The sequence below is a fragment of the Bombina bombina genome, chromosome 2 (genome assembly GCF_027579735.1).
Source record: "Bombina bombina isolate aBomBom1 chromosome 2, aBomBom1.pri, whole genome shotgun sequence".
Lineage (NCBI taxonomy): Eukaryota > Metazoa > Chordata > Amphibia > Anura > Bombinatoridae > Bombina > Bombina bombina.
The window spans coordinates 507362180-507386318 of NC_069500.1; the positions used below are offsets into that span (position 1 = coordinate 507362180).

At 39.6% G+C, this 24139-nt stretch overlaps 1 protein-coding gene across 1 annotated transcript in view; it reads left to right on the forward strand.

Moving 5' to 3' along the window:
- The first annotated feature begins 430 nt into the window (after positions 1–430).
- The window catches only part of SDR39U1 (short chain dehydrogenase/reductase family 39U member 1), a 55015-nt gene continuing 31306 nt past the window's right edge, over positions 431–24139 (forward strand). The window contains exons 1-3 of the mRNA XM_053702255.1: positions 431–530; positions 22224–22330; positions 22570–22652. Of these exons, the coding sequence (XP_053558230.1) occupies positions 515–530; positions 22224–22330; positions 22570–22652 (206 nt within the window). The 5' untranslated portion in view covers positions 431–514. The remainder of the gene's footprint in view (positions 531–22223; positions 22331–22569; positions 22653–24139) is intronic.

Below are 24139 nucleotides of genomic sequence, written 5' to 3' on the forward strand. Positions count from 1 at the left end.
GTTCCACTTTTTGTCTCTTGGAAAACAAACACTGCAATATTGTTTACGGCCTAGAATTAAACATCCACATCACTTTTTACAATAAACTAATATTGTACAGCCAGTTCAAAACAAAGATTTCACCCAAAATATATTTATATTTATGATAAGCAAACGCTACATTTGGGTAAATAATTATCTGTGCTAAAAAATAACGTCCTTCCATCCCCTTTTAAGCATTAATAAACACATAATATTATTAACAGCCTCATATCCAGTTTTTGTTTTTTTTTCTATATAAAAGAAACCCATGATGCTCATGTAACTTATTTCTTATGCTTTGAGAAAATCAGCTTGCATAAATAGTTTATTCCATGCAGAGGCACACGAGTCTCCAGCGTCTTCAATCTCTATACTGTTGCTCCTAACGCTCTAGCTAAAATATATTTCTCTATGGTTCTGTCTGTGACGTAAGACCTAGCCATTACTTCACAATCTCTATGGTATTCCTGCATTTCCTGAAGTTATCGCCACCATGAGGATTATTATTGGTGAGAGTATTGTGGTCTTTGCATCACTGTACCTTTTGTTAAGTAAATATTTGTTAAAAAGCCTACGTAATAGCGCCCACCACTCAATATTATCAGAAACGTATTAACCTTGTTCAATTTTGCTCTGCTGAACGATCTGCATAAGGAAATAATTAAGGTTATGTAACAAAACTTTATTGAAAACACATTCCCATATATATTATGGAACTGTGATATATTTCACACAGAGGATGTAAATTTGAACAACACCATTTTTCGCAAATGAAAACCAAATTTTTGATTCAACATTTCACATTTATTTATATTGAAAATATAATTATAGTTTCTGCCCTCGAATTGACACGTAATGAAGGAACTAGAGCAATATCTGTTTGTTGAAGATTAAAATTTGAGTATGTTGTTGACCGCAGAGATATGAAATTACTTTAAAAAGTAGGAGACAAAATAATTTTAACAGAACTTTTTTTGTGAATATTAGCAGTTAAAATTTTTATTTTAAAGGTAGGCTTACCAGAAGTCCCACTTTTACTGGGATTGTCCCTGTTTAGAGGCGCTATCCCAGTGTCCCACAATGGCTGCGTTCGGGCAGCGCTCCAAGCGAACTGGAACTCGCTTGGAGCGTTTTTCTCACACTTGCAAGTGAGATGCCTGGCGTTTTTTGAGCGCTCTGGTGACGTAAGTCCCAGCGCTTCCAGTGTGCTGGAAAAGCTGGGACTTTTCAGAGCAAGCTCAGACGCTTGGAAACATGGCAGCCTCCACACACGTGTTGCTGTGGAGGCTGCCATGTTATTTATACATATATAATATGATTTTTCGTGTGCTCTAGAGAATGTAGCCCATTTCTTTTCACTTCATACGTAGCGTATGAAGTGAAAAGAAATGGGCTACATTAGCTAGAGCTCACAAAAAATCATATTATATATATGACGTTCAAGCATTATGTGTAATGTGTATTTCCTTTTTATTTTATATGTATTTCACGATCGGGCGGGTTAGAGATGTGTGGGGGGTTCTGGGAATTACCGATTTTGATCCCCAGAGCCAGAATGATTTCCCCAGTCTCTCTTCGCAAACATCGCAACTCTGACCCACCTCTATTCAGTGCAGGATAAGCTACAGGGGCTGAGCTGAGAGCAGCTGAATGGAGGTGGGTCAGAGTTCCGATGTTTGCCGAGAGACTGGGGAACTCATTCTCGGCAGGCACTGGCAGCCCAGCAACAATACAAGGGAGCTTAGTAAAAACGTTCGCATGCGCAGTCCACTATTGTGCAGCAGATCCCTTTGCGCATGCGAACGTTTTTTCGAAGCTCCCTTGCTTGTGACGTCACCAAGCGCCACGTCATCGCTGGGAGTGAAGCGCTTCCACTAGCTCCTGAGCGCTGCCCGAACGCGGCCCCAGTTGTTCATTCTGTCCCAGTAGGGTTGCCACCTCCAGGTTTCAAATCATGTGTCCCGGTTTCAGACCACCTGAAACCCAGACACATTATTCAAAATGACTGGACTGTGGCTCTCCAGCATAGTTGGATGCTGGTACTTTGTTACATACAGCCCTGCTTAGCTTAGAGTCTGTGTCCTTCAAAGTTTACATTTAGTAAAACAGACTGAGTGAGCAGCGTAGGTTTTTTTTTAATTTTGTAGTACTACTTGGTTTATTTTTCTAAGAATTTAACCCCCCCCAACCCCTGGTGACATTGCCAGTAATACACCTTTAGGGGAATAATATGGGTAGTACAGTATAGGAAGTACAGACAGGCAGGATTTTGGGCCTGAATCTTGCTTTACTTCATACAGGATAGCATTTTGGCTATAATCTTCCTGCATTATGGTATAGAGTAGCCTCTTAAACAGCTTTAGCAGGTATGTGTTTCTTTTTTACTATCATTCAATAATGTATTTATGCCTTATCAGTATTTGTCTCTGTTCCTTAATTAGACACATAAAACACATATTACACTGCAGATATTAAATTGTGAAATTGATAATTATGAAAGTGATAATTATGCTTGATGTTTGGCATTATTTAGAATCTGAGATTTAGATTAATGATTTATTTGCCATGACAACATAATGGTGCCTTTTTCACTAGGGGGTGGTGTTATGGTCTATTTAAACTGTGTGATTCACTTGTTTGACTGAGGAGGGGTAGAGTATCCACGAAACATTACACACATAAAAGCTACTACTTTAAAAGGACCGGTAATTGCCATGCCCCCTTGACCACGCTCCTGACCACACCCCCACTGGCATCGCACCAGGTGGTCCCAGTTTCACCTCTAAAAATTATGGTAAGCCTATTTAAAGGGATATAGTCTATTTGAAAAATTGTATTGTTTAAAAATATAGATAATCCCTTTATTACCCACTAGTCCTAAAGCCACTAGTCACGGGCCATTTTTTGCAGTACATCGGTTACATGACTTGCTTTCTCTCTCTCTGCCCCCTCTCTTTTGCTCTCTCTCTGCCCCCTCTCTTTTGCTCTCTCTCTCCCCCCACTCTTCTGCTTTCTCTACCCCCACTCTTCTGCTTTCTCTACCCCCCTCTTCTGCTTTCTCTACCCCCCTCTTCTGCTTTCTCTACCTCCCCTTTTCTGCTTTCTCTACCTCCCCTCTTCTGCTTTCTCTACCTCCCCTCTTCTGCTTTCTCTACCTCCCCTCTTCTGCTTTCTCTACCTCCCCTCTTCTGCTTTCTCTACCTCCCCTCTTCTGCTTTCTCTACCTCCCCTCTTCTGCTTTCTCTACCTCCCCTCTTCTGCTTTCTCTACCTCCCCTCTTCTGCTTTCTCTACCTCCCCTCTTCTGCTTTCTCTACCTCCCCTCTTCTGCTTTCTCTACCTCCCCTCTTCTGCTTTCTCTACCTCCCCTCTTCTGCTTTCTCTACCTCCCCTCTTCTGCTTTCTCTACCTCCCCTCTTCTGCTTTCTCTACCTCCCCTCTTCTGCTTTCTCTACCTCCCCTCTTCTGCTTTTTCTACCTCCCCTCTTCTGCTTTCTCTACCTCCCCTCTTCTGCTTTCTCTACCTCTGCCCCCTCTTCTGCTTTCTCTACCTCTGCCCCCTCTCTTTTGCTCTCTCTCTCCCCCCACTCTTCTGCTTTCTCTACCCCCACTCTTCTGCTTTCTCTACCCCCCTCCTCTGCTTTCTCTACCCCCCTCTTCTGCTTTCTCTACCTCCCCTCTTCTGCTTTCTCTACCTCCCCTCTTCGGCTTTCTCTACCTCCCCTCTTCTGCTTTCTCTACCTCCCCTCTTCGGCTTTCTCTACCTCCCCTCTTCTGCTTTCTCTACCTCCCCTCTTCTGCTTTCTCTACCTCCCCTCTTCTGCTTTCTCTACCTCCCCTCTTCTGCTTTCTCTACCTCCCCTCTTCTGCTTTCTCTACCTCCCCTCTTCTGCTTTCTCTACCTCCCCTCTTCTGCTTTCTCTACCTCCCCTCTTCTGCTTTCTCTACCTCCCCTCTTCTGCTTTCTCTACCTCCCCTCTTCTGCTTTCTCTACCTCCCCTCTTCTGCTTTCTCTACCTCCCCTCTTCTGCTTTCTCTACCTCCCCTCTTCTGCTTTCTCTACCTCCCCTCTTCTGCTTTCTCTACCTCCCCTCTTCTGCTTTCTCTACCTCCCCTCTTCTGCTTTCTCTACCTCCCCTCTTCTGCTTTCTCTACCTCCCCTCTTCTGCTTTCTCTACCTCCCCTCTTCTGCTTTCTCTACCTCCCCTCTTCTGCTTTCTCTACCTCCCCTCTTCTGCTTTCTCTACCTCCCCTCTCTTCTGCTTTCTCTACCTCCCCTCTCTTCTGCTTTCTCTCCCCCCTCTCTTCTGCTTTCTCTCCCCCACTCTTCTGCTTTCTCTACCTCCCCTCTTCTGCTTTCTCTACCTCCCCTCTTCTGCTTTCTCTCCCCCCTCTTCTGCTTTCTCTCCCCCCCCTCTTCTGCTTTCTCTCCCCCCCTTCTGATTTCTCTCCCCCCCTCTTCTGATTTCTCTCCCCCCCTCTTCTGCTTTCTCTCCCCCCCCCCCTCTTCTGCTTTCTCTCCCCCCCCCCTCTTCTGCTTTCTCTCCCCCCCTCTTCTGCTTTCTCTCCCCCCCCTCTTCTGCTTTCTCTCCCCCCTCTCTTCTGCTTTCTCTCCCCCCTCTCTTCTGCTTTCTCTCCCCCCTCTCTTCTGCTTTCTCTCCCCCCCTCTCTCTCTCCCCCCTCTTCCGCTCTCTCTCTCCCCCCTCTTCCGCTCTCTCTCTCCCCCCTCTTCCGCTCTCTCTCTCCCCCCTCTTCCGCTCTCTCTCTCCCCCCTCTTCCGCTCTCTTTATCCCCCCTCTTCCGCTCTCTCTCTCCCCCCTCTTCCGCTCTCTCTCTCCCCCCTCTTCCGCTCTCTCTCTCCCCCCTCTTCCGCTCTCTCTCTCCCCCCTCTTCCGCTCTCTCTCTCCCCCCTCTTCCGCTCTCTCTCTCCCCCCTTTCTCTCTTTTGCTCTCTTTATCCCCCCTCTCTTTTGCTCTCTTTATCCCCTCCCTCTTTTGCTCTCTTTATCACCTCCCTCTTTGGCTATATTTATCCCCCCTCTCTTTGGCTATATTTATCCCCCCTCTCTTTGGCTATATTTATCCCCCCTCTCTTTGGCTCTCTTTATCCCCCCTCTCTTTGGCTCTCTTTATCCCCCCTCTCTTTGGCTCTCTTTATCCCCCCTCTCTTTGGCTCTCTTTATCCCCCCTCTCTTTGGCTCTCTTTATCCCCCCTCTCTTTGGCTCTCTTTATCCCCCCTCTCTTTGGCTCTCTTTCTCCCCCCTCTCTTTGGCTCTCTTTATCCCCCCTCTCTTTGGCTCTCTTTATCCCCCCTCTCTTTGGCTCTCTTTATCCCCCCTCTCTTTGGCTCTCTTTATCCCCCCTCTCTTTGGCTCTCTTTATCCCCCCTCTCTTTTGCGCTCTCTATCCCCCATCTTTTGCTCTCTATCCCCCCCTCTTTTGCTCTCTCTCTATCCTCCCCTCTTTTGCTCTTTCTCTATCCACCCTCTTTTGCTCCCCCCCCCCCCTTTTGCTCTCTCTCCTCCTCCCCCTCTTTTGCTCTCTCTCCCCCCCTTTTGCTCTCTCTCCCCCCCTTTTGCTCTCTCTCCTCCCCCTCTTTTGCTCTCTCTCTATCCCCCCCTCGTTTGCTCTCCCCCCTCTTTTGCTCTCTCTCCTCCCCCTCTTTTGCTCTCTCTCTCTATCCCCCCTCTTTTGAGCTCTCTCTCCCGTCTGCATGGCCCCGCCCATGTCACGCACAGTCGGCCCCCAGATGCCAGGTTAGTCTGTTGAAGGCCAGGTGTGTTTGTCTTCGCTCAGTCTCTACTGCGCATGACAGCTTCGGACAAACACACTTGGCCTTTTATATTATAGGATTCCCCAGTTTTGCACAACTGACTGACACGGTTAGATTAATATACTTTTTACCTCTGTGATTACCTTGTATCTAAACCTCAGACTGCCTCCTTATGACAGTGCTATTTACAGACTTGCATTTTAGACAATAGGCTTGGACTCATGAATAACTCCACTGGAGTGAGCACAATGTTATCTATATGGCACACATGAACAAGCAGTGTATTGCTGTGAAAATCTATAAAAATGCTTTGAGGTGAAGATGGCCTGCAGGGGCTTAGCCAAAGGCAGAAATTTAGATGTTTAAAGGTTTTAAAGTATATTAATATAACAATGTTGGTTGTTTAAAGCTGGGGAATGGGTAGTAAAGGCGTTATCTATCTTTTTAAACAATAAAACTTTTGGAGTAGACTGTCTCTTTAAAGGAATAGTCTAGTCAAAATTAAACTTTCATGATTCATATAGAGTATGCAATTTTAAGTAACTTACTCCTATTATCAATTTTTCTTCGTTCTCTTGGTATCTTTATTTTAATGTAAGCATAGGAGCCGACCCATTTTTGGCTCAGCACCTGGGTAGTGCTTGGTGGCTACATTTAGACACCAATCATAAAGTGCTACCCATGTTCTGATCCAAAAATTGCCTGGCTCATATGCTTACATTATTGCTTTTTCAGATAAAGAGAACGAAGAAAATTTGATAATAGGAGTAAATCAGAAAGTTGTTTAAAATTGCATGCTCTATCTGAATCATAAAATATTAATATTGACTAGATTATTCCTTTAAGTCAGCAGCAAAGTAGTCATATCTGGTACCTGTACACTACCAAATCCTTAGTGGGATAAAGATTGGGCAACAAAATGGGAAAGTGCCTTAGAGGTACCTCAACAGTGGGCTGGGGGATAAGTATCTCCCTACTCACCTAAAATGAAGATCTCAGTTACAATTAAAGGGATATGAAAGTGCAAAAAAAGAAAAGGCTCTAATCTTTAATAGTATTTGATTGCACTATTGTTAGCATAAAACTGCAAGTTTATCCCCTGGGAAACTCGTAGTGACTAGAGATGTTTGTGTGTAGCTACAAATTATCAGCTAGCTCCTAGCAATGCTCTGCTGCTCTTGAGCATACCTAGGTATGATTTTCAACAAAGGACAGTGTAAATGTCATAATATAATAAAATTGCGTGCTCTGTGTGAACTATGAAAGCTGGCAGTGGAATTGTAACCTGGACCTAGGTACTACGTCAACACAGAATGCTTGGCAAAAAACTGTGTGACGTAGCACCTACATCCATGTGGAGCAAGGGGTTAAACACGTTTTTTATTTTTGCATAACAAAAGTTAAATGCTGTAGAAAATATACTGAAATTTATTCAGTGAATGTTTTTTATAAGTGCATATAAGCCAACGAACATTAGCAGGAAGTGCACAATTGTGGTGTCAGCATATTTAAAGGGACAGTGTACTATAAAATTTTCTCTTCTGTAATGTGTTCCCAATAATCCTTTTTGCCTGCTGGATTGGATTAAAGGGACATGAAACTCACTTTTTTCTGTTGTGATTCAGATAGAACATACAATTTTAATAAAGTTTCCAATGTACTTATCTTAACAAATTTCATTTGTTCTTTTTTTTTTTTAATCTTTATTTACAACCAACAATGTATACAGTGTACCAACATAATTTTAAGCCTCATACAGGGCATAATAATGAAATACATATCACATATGATAAACTAATTCAATTAAGACAAAATATATTTCTATTCAATTTTGAGTGTACATTGTTGAAATTTTATGTTTAACAATAAAATAAAATGCAAAAGGGAGAGAAAAAAAAGAAAAAAGGAAATGGAGAGAAAAAAAATGCAAAAGGGAGAGAAAAAAAAAGAAAAAAGGAAATGGAGAGAAAAAAAAAAGGGAAAAAATAAAAGAAATGAAGAGGGAAGGGGAATTAGTTTACCATATCCCAAGCAAAACCAGATCCGAATTCCCGAAAGGGTATATTAAGAATTCAATGTCATTTGGCGGGAGTGCTTTTATAAACATTGACCATTTAAGAAGAAACCTGGTAACCTCGAGGTTATTGTCTGTGTTAGTATCAGTTTGTTGAAGAAGACATTGCTTCTTTAGACAATTTTTAATTTCTGGTACACTAGGAACTGTTCGCAATTTCCATTTTTTAAAAATGAGATATCTAGCGGCCAATATAGTCAAATTAATAATTTTAGTGTTAATTTGCTTATTCTCTGAGAAAAGGAAAACCATATTTACTGCAGATATTGTCAGAGAAGGGTTATTCAATATTTTACGAAACCAAAATTGAACTTTGAGCCAAAAGTTTCTGACTTTTGGACAGGTCCATGTCATGTGCAGAAGGTTTGCAGAAGGAAAAAAACATTTAGGGCATCTAGAAAAATTAACATTTCCACATTTAAAACCTTTTTCTGGGGTGAAATAAGACATATGAATTACTTTCAAGTGGGACTCCCTCCAGGTTGAGGAATAAGTTGTTTGCATAACAGCTTGAATTGAGGAATGTAATAATTTGGGATCTAATTCTTGCATTAATAGTGCAGCCCATTTAATACATAGCTTATCCAAATTTATTGTTCCCCGATCTGAAATTAGGGCATTGTACCCTGAGGTAATTGACATACATCCATTTTTGACTAATACCAACCAATTTTCAATATTTCCCAGTGACCAGTTCCAGCCGTAATCAGTTATCAATTTTTGAGCATAGTGTCTCGCTTGAAGATAAGCAAAGAAATGTATTTGCGGAAGATTAAATTCATGCCTAAGGGAGTCAAACGTTTTAACACATTGTCTTTCCATGTCTAGTATCTGAATCACATTGGAAAGACCCTCGTGCTTCCAGTTTAAAAAGAGTACTGAGTTTAAGCCTGCTGGAAATTGGGGGTTCCCCAGAAATGGAATATATCTTGAAACTCAATGTTCTATGACTAGCCTATTACACATATTTTTCCATGCTAAAATTGGGTTGTATATAGATCTCAATTTCTTTAGTGCAGAAGGTATAAAGCTCGCATTAGAGTGAATAAGTGAGACAGGAGAAAAAGGATTTGTTATATTTTTTTCAAGGTTGTTATTTGTGATATAATCTTTTAAAAATTTCGAGTCTGTTACTATACGGGCCAGAAAGACATAATTGTAGGCCTTAAGATCAGGTAAAGCTAGGCCCCATACCTAATAGGGAGAGAAAGCTTCTGCAGGGATATTCTAGACCTCTTATTTTGCCATATGAATGATCTCAAAGCTGAATCAAAAGATGTCAGATCTTTTTTCCTCAGAATAACAGGAGTATTTTGAAGAATATAAAGCATTTTTGGAAGTAGAATCATCTTAAATGCGGCTATACGTCCCGAAAGGGAGAGAGATAAATTATGCCAGTTTTTGAAGGTATCTTTAATTTTATTTATAACTAACTGGTGTCATATTAAGGGGATACCACTTATCGGGATTTGGAGATATCATAATTCCTAAATATCTAAATGAATCCTGAACTATAGAGAGAGGTATTTTTGTGCATGATTCCTTAGTCTGTTTAATCCAGAGAAGTTCTGATTTTGTGACATTCACCTTGTATCCGGAAAAGGATCCGAATTGTTGTAAAATTAAGAGAAGTCTGGGTATATTTGTTTTTGTGTTAGTCATATATATCAGAATGTCATCTGCGTAAAGTGCGATTTTTGATTCGTGACTGCCTATCTTGATTCCCTCTAATTGCTGTCTTATTAATATGGCAAGCGGTTCGATAGCGATATCAAAGAGGAGGGGGGACAAAGGGCAGCCTTGTTGAGTCCCTCGGCACAAGAGAATATCCTGTGAAAGAGACCCATTAACTATCAACCTTGTAGATGCTTTACAGCACAGATTTGCGACAAACTTAAGAAAATTCCCTTTCAGGCCAAATTGCTCTAGAGAAAATAAAAGATGATTGTGCTGAACCGAGTCGAAAGCCTTCTCGGCATCTATGGCTAAAATTGCCAAATCCATGTTAGACCCCTCCCCCGTTAGATCTAAACCGTCATTTGCTCTAAAATAATCAATAATAAGCATGAGCTCTCTGATTTTAGCAGATGAGTTCCTATTCTTTATAAATCCAGCTTGATCAGGGTTGATAATAAGGGGTAGAACTGATTGCAGCCCGTTGGGCTAATATAGAGGTTAAAAGTTTATAATCTGAGTTCATGAGAGCGATAGGTCTATAGGATTCCTTCAAAGCCGAATCTTTCCCTTTTTTTAGAAGCAGCGTCGTATAAGATGCTGCAAAATTTGCAGTGGGTTCATTGCCCTGTACATATATGTAATTAAATAAAGCAGTTACATAGGGTGTTATAATATGTGAAGTTATTTTATAAAATTCATTAGGGAGTGCATCTGGGCCAGGTGATTTATTGTGAGGTAGATTTTTAATTGTATTGGCCACTTCTAGGTTGTTATAGGAGAATACAACTGTTCAAGTACATCCGAAGGTATAAAGGGATGCAAGATTATTTTCCAGAAATCATCTCTTTGTGTGGTATTCGGGGGTTCAGAGTTATATAGGTCAGTATAATAGTTGAAAAAGGCTCTGGTGAGGTCTTCAGGAGACCTAATTTTTTGACCATTGACATTTAATGCATCTATCATCTGAGAGCCCTTTTCCTGTTTAAGAAGTTTTGCTAGCAGTTTTCCTGATTTGTTCCCATATCTATGTAATTTTGCAGAAAATCTGATATCCTTTTGTGTTGATTTATATAGAGCCAGTGAGTCCCTTTCTCCTAATGCTGCAGTGTACTTAGCCCAGTTTAGCTGTGTACTTTCCATTAAATAAGAATTATACGCATTTGTCACTGCGCGTAGAAGCTCATTCTCCCTTCTTTTAAATTTTTTGCTTCGTATAATAGTATATGCCAGAATTTCTCCCCTTAAAACCGCCTTTGCAGTTTCCCAGAATAGATCAGGGCAATTTAAAGTTTCCGAGTTAAATGTTATGTATTCCCTAAATTTTATTTCCAGCCAATTTTTAAACTTACCATCTGAGGCCAAATATGTGGGGAAGAAAAATCGATTATTCCTTGGGTAAGAAGCATCTATTTGAAACTCAAGTGAGATAGGGGCATGATCCGAAATGGCAATAGGTGAAATTTGAGCAATAACTTTCCGTTTACATAAGCGTTCATCCAGTAAGAATAAATCAATACACGAAAGCGATTTATGTGCTTTTGATATGCATGTGTAATCACGTGTATCAGGGTTTTGTAATCTCCAAATGTCATAGATTTTGAGATTATTAAACATTCTCAGAAACAGTTTTACCTCTAATTTGTCCCTTTTGGTCTTTTGAATAGCAAAATGTTGCCACAATCTATCTAGGGGGTATTGTGGGGCCATATTGAAATCACCACCCATTATTAAAAAACCTTCTGCACATTCCATGAGCCTGGCTTGCAGTCTCTCCCAAAATAGCAAGTTAAAAATATTCAGGGCGTATACATTGCATAATGTGTAGAGGGTATTGGCAATTTTAACCTTTAGTATAAGATATCTCCCTACCTGATCTGACTCAGTGCCTATTATCTCATATTTGAGTTTCTTACCTAGCAAAATGGCCACCCCACCCTTACGTTTCACACTAGGTGAGAAGAAAACTTATTTTACCCATGAAGACTTTAATTTGAGAACTTCTTCGGCTCTCAAATGCGGCTCTTGTAGCAAAGCAATAGACGTATTATTTTTCTTCAAATATGATATTGTTTTTCTTTTGATAGGGGATGTAAGGCCGCCAATATTCCAGGATATAATTTTAAATCCAGCTGCCATACTAATTACTTACACGTGGAGGGAGGAAAGGGAAGGAGAGAGAAAAAAAAAAAGGGGGGGGGGGGGAAGATAGTAAGAGGTTGAGAGTTTTACCACCCAGACTCTCAACCAGCCCAAACTGCAGGGGTCCAACCATCATTGGAACGGAAAAAGGAAAAGAAAGAAATTTAAAGAAGAGAAAGAAAAAAACAAAATGAAACATGTGCATCTTTAATCAACACCTGTATCAACATATCTCTACTTATTCTTCTGACTAATATTTGCATAACATTTTCCTGCTGCGGTAGCTGTATCAAAAAAATAGGTATTATTATCACATACCAGCCTGAGTCTTGCTGGATGTAAAATAGTAGCCCGCAACCCTTGCTGTATAAATTTTGTACACCATGGGGATAATTCCCTTCTTTTCATTGCAGTGTCTACAGCGTAATCCTGAAATATGATAATTTGTATATCCCCCAGAAAAACAGGTTGATGTTTTCGATAGAATTGAAGGAAAGTTAATTTATCCTGATAATTCAGGAATTTAACTATAATGGGTCTTGGTCTTGAGTTAGTTTTACTCGAAGCTACCAGGCCCAGTCTGTGGGCACGCTCTATAATTATATTTGGATAGTTTTCAGGAAACTGTAAAATTAGTGGTAATGTATTTGTAAAAAATTTAGGCCTAGATTTGGAGTTCGGCGGTAAAAGGGCTGTTAACGCTCCGCAGGCTTTTTTCTGGCCGCACCATAAAATTAACTCTGGTATCGAGAGTTCAAACAAATGCTGCGTTAGGCTCCAAAAAAGGAGCGTAGAGCATTTTTACCGCAAAAGCAACTCTCGATACCAGAGTTGCTTACGGACGCGGCCGGCCTCAAAAACGTGCTCGTGCACGATTCCCCCATAGGAAACAATGGGGCTGTTTGAGCTGAAAAAAAACCTAACACCTGCAAAAAAGCAGCGTTCAGCTCCTAACGCAGCCCCATTGTTTGCTATGGGGAAACACTTCCTACGTCTGCACCTAACACTCTAACATGTACCCCGAGTCTAAACACCCCTATCCTTACACTTATTAACCCCTAATCTGCCGCCCCCGCTATCGCTGACCCCTGCATATTTTTTTAAACCCCTAATCTGCCGCTCCGTAAACCGCCGCCACCTACGTTATCCCTATGTACCCCTAATCTGCTACCCCTAACACCGCCGACCCCTATATTATATTTATTAACCCCTAACCTGCCCCCCACAACGTCGCCGACACCTGCCTACACTTATTAACCCCTAATCTGCCGAGCGGACCTGAGCGCTACTATAATAAAGTTATTAACCCCTAATCCGCCTCACTAACCCTATCATAAATAGTATTAACCCCTAATCTGCCCTCCCTAACATCGCCGACACCTAACTTCAATTATTAACCCCTAATCTTCCGATCGGAGCTCACCGCTATTCTAATAAATGGATTAACCCCTAAAGCTAAGTCTAACCCTAACACTAACACCCCCCTAAGTTAAATATAATATTTATCTAACGAAATAAATTAACTCTTATTAAATAACTTATTCCTATTTAAAGCTAAATACTTACCTGTAAAATAAATCCTAATATAGCTACAATATAAATTATAATTATATTATAGCTATTTTAGGATTAATATTTATTTTACAGGCAACTTTGTAATTATTTTAACCAGGTACAATAGCTATTAAATAGTTAAGAACTATTTAATAGTTACCTAGTTAAAATAATAACAAAATTACCTGTAAAATAAATCCTAACCTAAGTTATAATTAAACCTAACACTACCCTATCAATAAAATAATTAAATAAACTACCTACAATTACCTACAATTAACCTAACACTACACTATCAATAAATTAATTAAACACAATTCCTACAAATAAATACAATTAAATAAACTAGCTAAAGTACAAAAAATAAAAAAGAACTAAGTTACAGAAAATAAAAAAATATTTACAAACATAAGAAAAATATTACAACAATTTAAAACTAATTACACCTACTCTAAGCCCCCTAATAAAATAACAAAGCCCCCCAAAATAAAAAATTCCCTACCCTATTCTAAATTAAAAAAGTTACAAGCTCTTTTACCTTACCAGCCCTGAACAGGGCCCTTTGCGGGGCATGCCCCAAGAATTTCAGCTCTTTTGCCTGTAAAAAAAAACATACAATACCCCCCCCCAACATTACAACCCACCACCCACATACCCCTAATCTAACCCAAACCCCCCTTAAATAAACCTAACACTAAGCCCCTGAAGATCTTCCTACCTTGTCTTCACCATCCAGGTATCACCTATCCGTCCTGGCTCCAAGATCTTCATCCAACCCAAGCGGGGGTTGGCGATCCATAATCCGGTCCAGAAGAGGCTCCAAAGTCTTCCTCCTATCCGGCAAGAAGAGGACATCCGGACCGGCAAACATCTTCTCCAAGCGGCATCTTCGATCTTCTTCCATCCGGAGCGAAGCGGCAGGATCCTGAAGACCTCCAGCGCGGAACATCCATCCGGACCGACGACTGAACGACGAATGACTGTTCCTTTAAGGGACGTCATCCAAGATGGCGTCCCTCGAATTCCGATTGGCTGATAGGATTCTATCAGCCAATCGGAATTAAGGTAGGAATTTTCTGATTGGCTGATGGAATCAGCCAATCAGAATCAAGTTCAATCCGATTGGCTGATCCAATCAGCCAATCAGATTGAGCTCGCATTCTATTGGCTGTTCCGATCAGCCAATAGAATGCGAGCTCAATCTGATTGGCTGATTGGATCGGCCAATCGGATTGAACTTGATTCTGATTGGCTGATTCCATCAGCCAATCAGAAAATTCCTACCTTAATTCCGATTGGCTGATAGAATCCTATCAGCCAATCGGAATTTGAGGGACGCCATCTTGGATGACGTCCCTTAAAGGAACAGTCATTCGTCGTTCAGTCGTCGGTCCGGATGGATGTTCCGCGCTGGAGGTCTTCAGGATCCTGCCGCTTCGCTCCGGATGGAAGAAGATCGAAGATGCCGCTTGGAGAAGATGTTTGCCGGTCCGGATGTCCTCTTCTTGCCGGATAGGAGGAAGACTTTGGAGCCTCTTCTGGACCGGATTATGGATCGCCAACCCCCGCTTGGGTTGGATGAAGATCTTGGAGCCAGGACGGATCGGTGATACCTGGATGGTGAAGACAAGGTAGGAAGATCTTCAGGGGCTTAGTGTTAGGTTTATTTAAGGGGGGTTTGGGTTAGATTAGGGGTATGTGGGTGGTGGGTTGTAATGTTGGGGGGGGGGTATTGTATGTTTTTTTTTACAGGCAAAAGAGCTGAAATTCTTGGGGCATGCCCCGCAAAGGGCCCTGTTCAGGGCTGGTAAGGTAAAAGAGCTTGTAACTTTTTTAATTTAGAATAGGGTAGGGAATTTTTTATTTTGGGGGGCTTTGTTATTTTATTAGGGGGCTTAGAGTAGGTGTAATTAGTTTAAAATTGTTGTAATATTTTTCTTATGTTTGTAAATATTTTTTTATTTTCTGTAACTTAGTTCTTTTTTATTTTTTGTACTTTAGCTAGTTTATTTAATTGTATTTATTTGTAGGAATTGTGTTTAATTAATTTATTGATAGTGTAGTGTTGGGTTAATTGTAGGTAATTGTAGGTAGTTTATTTAATTATTTTATTGATAGGGTAGTGTTAGGTTTAATTATAACTTAGGTTAGGATTTATTTTACAGGTAAATTTGTTATTATTTTAACTAGGTAACTATTAAATAGTTCTTAACTATTTAATAGCTATTTTACCTGGTTAAAATAATAACAAAGTTGCCTGTAAAATAAATATAAATCCTAAAATAGCTATAATATAATTATAATTTATATTGTAGCTATATTATGATTTATTTTACAGGTAAGTATTTAGCTTTAAATAGGAATAATTTATTTAATAAGAGTTAATTTATTTCGTTAGATAAAAATTATATTTAACTTAGGGGGGTGTTAGTGTTAGGGTTAGACTTAGCTTTAGGGGTTAATACATTTATTAGAATAGCGGTGAGCTCCGGTCGGCAGATTAGGGGTTAATAATTGAAGTTAGGTGTCGGCGATGTTAGGGAGGGCAGATTAGGGGTTAATACTATTTATGATAGGGTTAGTGAGGCGGATTAGGGGTTAATACATTTATTATAGTAGCGGTGCGGTCCGCTCGGCAGATTAGGGGTTAATAAGTGTAGGCAGGTGTCGGCGACGTTGAGGGGGGCAGATTAGGGGTTAATAAATATAATATAGGGGTCGGCGATGTTAGGGCAGCAGATTAGGGGTACATAGGGATAACGTAGGTGGCGGCGATTTGCGGTCGGAAGATTAGGGGTTAATTATTTTAAGTAGCTGGCGGCGACGTTGTGGGGGGCAAGTTAGGGGTTAATAAATGTAATACAGGGGTCGGCGGGGTTAGGGGCAGCAGATTAGGGGTACATAAGTATAACGTAGGTGGCGGTCGGCAGATTAGGGGTTAAAAATTTTAATCGAGTGGCGGCGGTGTGGGGGGACCTCGGTTTAGGGGTACATAGGTAGTTTATGGGTGTTAGTGTACTTTAGGGTACAGTAGTTAAGAGCTTTATAAACCGTCTCTCTCTGCTGTGATCTTGCTAAAAGTAGCGAGATTGCGTTATTTCTGCATGCCCCATGAGTGTGGCAGTGCAGAAATAGATGGGCAGAGTTACCGATTGGACAGCGCTGGTGCCGATCGTTGGTGGTGTGGGAGGGTTAGGAGGGAGGCGGGTGGGCGGCCCATCGCTGGAGGGGGCGAGTGTGACCGCTACACTATGGGAAAAAAAGTTTAGAGGCAGTGAGTGGGAAGGAGGGAGAAGGGGCTCCTATAGTGTAAAGGGTATAAGAGGGTGGGAAAGCGATCGGGGAGGGTAATGAGGGGGCAGCTACACTACAGAAAAAAAAGTTTTTTTAATAAAAAAAAAATAACAAACTTGGTACTGGCAGACAGCCATTTGTGCCATGATTGCATAAGCTATTTATAAATCATTAAAGTGAGAAACCTAAAGTTTGTGAAAACATTTTTTTTTTATTTGATCGCATTTGGCGGTGAAATGGTGGCATGAAATATACCAAAATGGGCCTAGATTAATACTTTGGGTTGTCTACTAAAAAAAAATATATAGTTTTGATAGGTTAATATTAAAAAAGCTCTATTTCTGTTTAAATGTAGTGATGGCAAAAATTCTAAAAATGCTCTGGTCTTTTGGGGAAGTTTTAGTCTGAAATGCCTGGTCCTTAAGGGGTTAACCTGTATGTCGTATCTGAATTATGTCCCTTTAAATTGTTTACACATAATTCCTTTACCTTTATCTTTAAATTGAAATAGTCACCTGTTCCTGAGCCCCTGTGAGCTTAGCTATGTTTGTTAGTAAAGGTTTCCCAGAGAACAAAGCACATTTGTGAATAGAAGTAAATTGGAAACATTTATACAATTGCATGCTCTATCTATACTGGTTTTTTTTTAGAGATGTTTGGCCTCATGTTCACCTTCACACTTTGTATTCTCTTTTTTTCCCTTTCTTGGATGACCTTTTAAGAAAATGAAAAATGTTGTGTAATGATGTTTGTCTATCACTTCCTTTATTTTAAGCTTATTGCATGTGCTTCCCGTGATAGCTATATTTGGCATCATTGTGAACTATCTTATGAAGTCTTATTAATTATTGTCTCCAGTTCCTCCATGTTAAGGTTTAAAAAAATAAAAATAAGGAGCTTATTGAGGTTTTTGCCAATAAACTCCGTTATTATTATTCATTTGTGTGGTATGGTACAAGAATAGTAACTAACTGGGCAAAGAATAACATCATGTGATACAATGCAACTGCTCCATCTAAAGGCGTTCTTTTGTATTACATCTTATCTTAAAAGCACATACTTGGTCTACTGGAATATAAAATATACTGATTAAAAAGGAAAATTACTGTGAGTAAAAAAGTTTGTACAGGATACAAGTAAGAAGAATCTATCAAAAATATTAATTTAAAGAACCTTATCAATACATTTAAAACTACCATTAAAGTGAAAAGTAAAGTTTCCAAGGTTGCTAACCATAATTACATGTAAGCTTAAAAATCAATATGACTTTCATTCATCAATTTTTTGTTAATTTTGTGCAAACAAAGTTTTACCTGATATAAAATACTAATATTGGCTTCGTTAATAACAACCCGTTTTTGGCTCTGTTTCCTACTTCCTGATCACGTTTTTGTGTTTGCCAATTGAAATTCTGGCCATTAGGCGGCCGTGAAACTACGTCATCGCACTATTGTCGGATCTGCGCATACGTTGCATCTACTCTGTTGACTTTCTATTACAATGCTCGTGGCCGATTCGCACATGTGCACATCATTTTGAACTGAATGGGCATAAACATCATCGGATTTCAGTCACTAATTGAGAAGCTGTTGCTTCTTTCTTTGTCAAATCGCATAGTAATGCATGAATACAATATTGTGACTCATTTATTACTATGTTGCGAACACAGATAGACGCATGCGCTTTGGAGACGGCTGCAGTGAGAATTGCAGGCGCATTGCGGTTCCAATAGTTGAATTGCGCATGCGCAATGGTAAGGCTCCTTGTGAACGCGCATCTCTGATACGTATAGAGCGGGTAGGACAGCTCTATACGTAAACACTAAAAAATAAAGGAAGTTGAAGATGGGAGGAGTCCACAGGAAAACGGTACAATTATAATGTAATTTAAAAAAGGCAGAAATCAATGTTTTTATTATAAAAAAAAATAGCGATTTTGTTACTGTACATGGAGAGAATAATGTAGTAGGTTCAAACGGTACCAAATTTACTTTCACTTTAAAATCTGAATTTTAAAATCTTTAGTAACATTTTCTGCAGTCTTTTGATAAATTAGCATATCATCAGTCTGAATTAATTAGAATATATTAGCACTTTGTTTGCTGCATTTGTTTTTCAACAGTCAAATTCCATCCACCAATTAGTCGATCCTGACTTGAGTCTCGAGATGACAGGATTTGCCACTGTCATTGTGTTAACAAACTCTCCATTGTTGGACTTTAGCAGAATAGATAACAAACTGCAAATTAGAGAGCGAGATATGTAGCAATTTAGGCTTATGAAACCTGTCGTGCTCTTTCAGTTTTCGGGATCCACAATCCAATTGCAAATAGATTCTTTGCCAAACCCACTGCTAGACTCATCATACGAGTCCTATAACGATGGGCTACCTAGATAGGGTCAATGTGGATGCTCACAGACCCACACGTGCACATTTTAACTTTTTTCTGGCCTAGCACATGTGCATAGCCATCTTCTTTCCTCTCTGACTAGAAGGGCATCATTGATAAAGAGCCAGAAGCGGAGGAAGAGAATTGTGACAGTCCAGTCAGATGGAACACTCCTTCAGGGTGACGTTAATGTCAGATTGGTGGGTTTAGAAAAAGTCTGCATGCTTTACTTTTAAACACTTACTGTGCTTGCGATCTGCATATGATAATTAGGTTTTGACGACAGATTCACTGTTGGCTGCCTGGTTTCAAGAAAGGTTTGGCTTTCAGGGCAGTCGTTCACATGGAAATATTGAGAGAAAAAAGTTTACATTTTTAATATTTGCAAGCTTAATTTTCAATTGAAAGTAAGTATATTTTGCCCTATATAAATTACTGTATTTTAATTTATTAACTTGGTTTTGACCAAAGCTTTATAATTATTTAGACATACAAAAAAGTTGAAATTAAACTGTCATGGCTCAAATAGATCATGTCATTTTAAGAAACTTTTTTAATTACTTCTGTTATCAATTTGTCGTCTTAGTATGTTTCATTAAAAGGAGCTAACGGTATTGTTGGCTACACACATATGCCCCTTGTCATGTCTCACTAGGATCTTGATGATAAAAGATTCTCTTGCTTGGAGAGAAATTGTAGTGCAGACTTTACAGGTGCTGAACTCACTGAATGCTAAAAGTAAAAGAGAGGAACTCTCCAGCACTGCGAAATATCTTACAAGATACTAGACAGGCAAATGTTACTTGCTATACTTGTCTAAGGGGTGTTCTCTGCATTTGTGTATGTGAAGTAGATACAAGCCCAGTGCAATATATGAGTTTGTTACACTTGGCGCTTTGTATTTTATATTACTTTACACTTCAGCTTGGGTCCTTTCAGTATTATTACATTTAAGTTTTGTATTTTATATTTTAATACATTTAGATTTAGAGCCAGCAGTGATTTTACAAATTCTGATTATGTTTTGAAAGTTTCTGTGTTTCTTTAACAAATTAGGATGAAGGATAATACTTTTGTATATCTTTTATAAATCATACTGCACTTTGTGTTTTCTCTATTGCAAACTAAAAATCGCAATCCTAAATACGCTGCTCTACAAAAAAAATGTATATACAAAATAGAAAGGGCAAAGTTTAAATGTAATAAAACTTAATCTGAAGAGTAAAGTAATATACTAAGCACAAAGTGTAAATGCAGCAGAACTCATGTCATGCAGTGCTATATTGCACTAGCGTCTTTCCTTCACATACAAGTTTTTAATCTGCTAGGCAGATCTACAGATTATTATAGTTCTATACATCAGGGTGAAAATAGCTTGCACTTTTTCTAACATTCATAATTTTTTTTAAACCTATTTTAGTTTCACAGGGTAGGCAGCAAGCTGTAGTATTGTGGCATAAAGGCAACATAGTGTTTCTTATAATGTCCTGCACATAGTCATGCGTAAGCCACTGACATGTCTGGAAAAAAATGTATATTGGGTGGCACAGGACCTTGAATATTTCTTTTTGCACCAAATAACTCCTAGCTCTGCTCTCTGGCTGGGAGAGGTGCAGGGGACATCATCTATGCTTCTTACACTTAATGAGGGCACTACAGGAAAAGTGTCACTGTATGTCTCTTAAACTGCTGCATCTCACCTCTCCCTTCTTCCCTCTGCTTCTGCTCCCCACACACAGCACTGTTACAAGTAGCATTTTACAAGAAGGTGACTTAAGTCTGTGACACACTGCAAGCAGAGCGACGCGCAGCGTGTAGATGCAGCTGTGCGCGCTCAGTGTGTCCTGCCTTTTCATCTCTGAGCACTCTGCAGCGTCATGATGCGTAGCTAAGCGCTCAGAGATGAAATATTTGAACTTCAGAAGCGATGCGACGCGGAGCAAAGCGGCTGTTTCGCCTCGCGCCGCATCGCTTGCAGTGTGTCACAGCCTTTATACCCTTGACTGCAAGTGCCTAATCTCTGCAGTGTGCCTTCCAAAGGCAATCAAGGGGGTAAAGTTATTGCTGCATGAATGTTTTGGGCAATCAAGGGTTCAAATACAGTTGCAGTGTTATAACCTCTCAATTGCCCATGTGTGTTCTGTGCAAGTCTTAATTTATTCATTTACTGCTTAATGCAGCGAGGGCCAACTTCCTAACACATGGGCGCCACGGATCAATATTTTAGAAGCCTTTAGGGCTGCATGTTAATTTATGGATATTAAACACACAAATAAAATATTTCCTAAAAATCTCTAGTGCCATAGGCCAGATTTAAAGTGATGGTAAACTTTCCCCTTTATAAAAAACAGATCCAGAATGTTGATGTTTTAGATGGAGATCAGTTGTAACGAACATGTGCTATAACTTACATTTTAAAATAGATAGGAAATTAAAATACCCTACAATCCGCCGCCCATTTTAAAAAGTCTATTTTTCTGTAAACTAACAGTCTGATTTGTTCTCCAATCACTCTACCTACATCAAAAGAGCCATAAGGGAAGAGCGCTAAATTTTAGAACAGTTCAAGCCTTTAGGTCACAGAAAATAAACTTTTGAAGTGGGCGGTGGACCGCAGGGTATTTGAATTTCATTTCTATATTAAAGAGTAAATTATAGCGCATCTTCATTACAACTGATACATTAAACTCCATCTAAAATATCGCTAACATTCCGGATCTGTTTTTATAATGGGGAGAGTTTACCATCACTTTAATGTAATGACACAGGGTACCCTCTATCTACTGTTCTCCTATTTAACGGGACTATTGTGAGTTTGCCCACTAACCAGAATTCCCCAAACCACATATATTTAGTTCCATTTTTTTTCCTGGGACCACAAAAAATATGGCACTTATTCTCAATTCTACTTTTTTACTGGGGCCACTCAAACTAGTGTAGAGGGCCCCATGTGGCCCAGGTGCCACCAGTTGACTATCCCTGGCTTAATGTATCACACAGTAATGATTCAGTGATTTAACTTTATTATTACCATGTGTTTTGGGAGACCAAGGGGTTAAATCACTGTTACATATACACACATTGTCTGGATGTCAATAGATGGCTGGCTCCTAGATTTTGACTACTTTGTCAAGTTCTGTTTTGGTTTAGCTTGTAAGTCTATTATCAAAAATATGTTTGCAGTGTGAACCTTGGTATTTTACCTGGTTTATCATTTAAGCATTTGATGGCTAGATATCTGTGCAAAGCAGTACGAGCCTCAGTATTTCACAGTCTCTAATGTTTATGCTTTTATCATTGCAGGAGGGGGCAGGGGATTTGTTGGACAATCACTCACACGGTTATTACGCAGCCAAGGTCACGAGGTCACAATCATCTCTCGTCAACCTGGTGATGGAAGAATAACCTGGGTAAGTATAAAAAGTGACCAGGGAAACCGAAGGTATGAGGCATAGAACTTGTTTCCTTGCCCGCAAAACTGATTGCATTTAAGTCTGCCCCTTCTGCAGAAAACTGAACATAATCACTAAAAAAAGTAATGCTTAAAGAAACATATAGAATCTCTAAAATGGGACTTATTTTTCTCTTCTAAGTGATAACCCCATATGTCTGTCTTACACACTTTTCTTTTGTTGTGATGTCCTCACAGGATGATATCTCCAGGAAGGGTCTCCCACCTTGTGACTCAGCCGTTAACCTTGCAGGGGAAAATGTTCTGAATCCACTAAGGAGGTGAGAATAAGGTCTTGTTGACATTTTCCATCCAAGTCAAATAATAATTCTCAGCAGACCGTGAAATTATCAACATTGAGCAGGTAGAGATATGACACCTCACCCACTTATTAAACAGTAAAACATTCTGAAATAGCTTCACAGCAGCCTTGGGTTCATTCTTATAGCTGAGAAAACATTTACATCAAGTTTATTAGTTTTGGGTTTTTCAGATACAATACAGGCAAAACACAACAACAAAAAAAGATTTCCACATTACAGAACACCATACTTGATACAAATATAAAGTTTGCTTACTGTTAATATTATACCATATTACAGTAGAAACCTGAATTTTTTGTATTTTTGTCTATTATATAGAAGCCATTCCATTCTCCTATATTACAGACAACTCTTGGACCCTCCAACACCTTAAAGGGACATTAAACACAATTTGTTTTCTTTCATGATTCGGACAGAGGGTGCCATTTTAAATAACTTTCCAATTTATTTCTATTATCTAATTTGTTTTGTTCTTTTTGTATCCTTTGTTAAAAAGTAAACCTAGGTAGGCTCAGAAGCTGCTGATTGATGGCTGCACATATATTCCTCTTCTCATTGGCTTTCCGCTAACTCCCAGTAGTGCAAATTATTACATTATTAACTCCCCATAGAAGTCAATGGAGAGTTCAAACTGAAAAAACAAGTAACACCAGAAGAAATAGGGGGCACCCTAAGTCAATAAAACAGGTTTATAAAATTTCCCTATACAGGTTAAAACAAATATTAGGATATATAGTAAATAAAGATTAGTGTGTAGATAAGATGGCATAGAAAGTCCCATATATCATATAGGGTAGGTTCCAAAACAACCAAATCAGATGGAACAGTCCAGGTCCAAGCTGCTATCTGTGAGGGGATCATAGGTTAGGATCCCAAAATCAGTAATCTGTGTGAGTTGAAGAGAAACAGAAGCGCCACATGGCCTAGTATTGTATGTACTCTTGTTATAAAGTGCATAAAGTATTTCACTCACATGTGAGAAAGCACCCCTCTTGGTGCAAGTAGCGCAGGCTGGAATCAAACAGTCATCCAACAGACCGGCCTCCCGCAAAACTCTAACAGCAGTGAGGAAGATCCAGATGAACTTGTTCCAGGCGTCTGTTTGACCATTAAACGTAATGGATGATAGGCAAATAATGGTTTGGCAGCAAGTGGTAAGATCAAAGCCTACTTTAATAACAATATTTAAAAACAGCAATGCGTTTCTCAGCTAATACATAGCTGTTTCATCAGGCTTAATAAAATGATAACAATTCACTTGCTATATATAACCAAACACATATTTAAGATAACAACCACCGCTGTGGGTGTGAACCAATCAAAAATGTCATGACAACAAACAACAAAAATATATACATAAGTTAAAACCAATGTTAAAAGCAATGTCAGATAAAATATATTTAATCAACATAACATATATATATATATATTATGTAAATATAAAC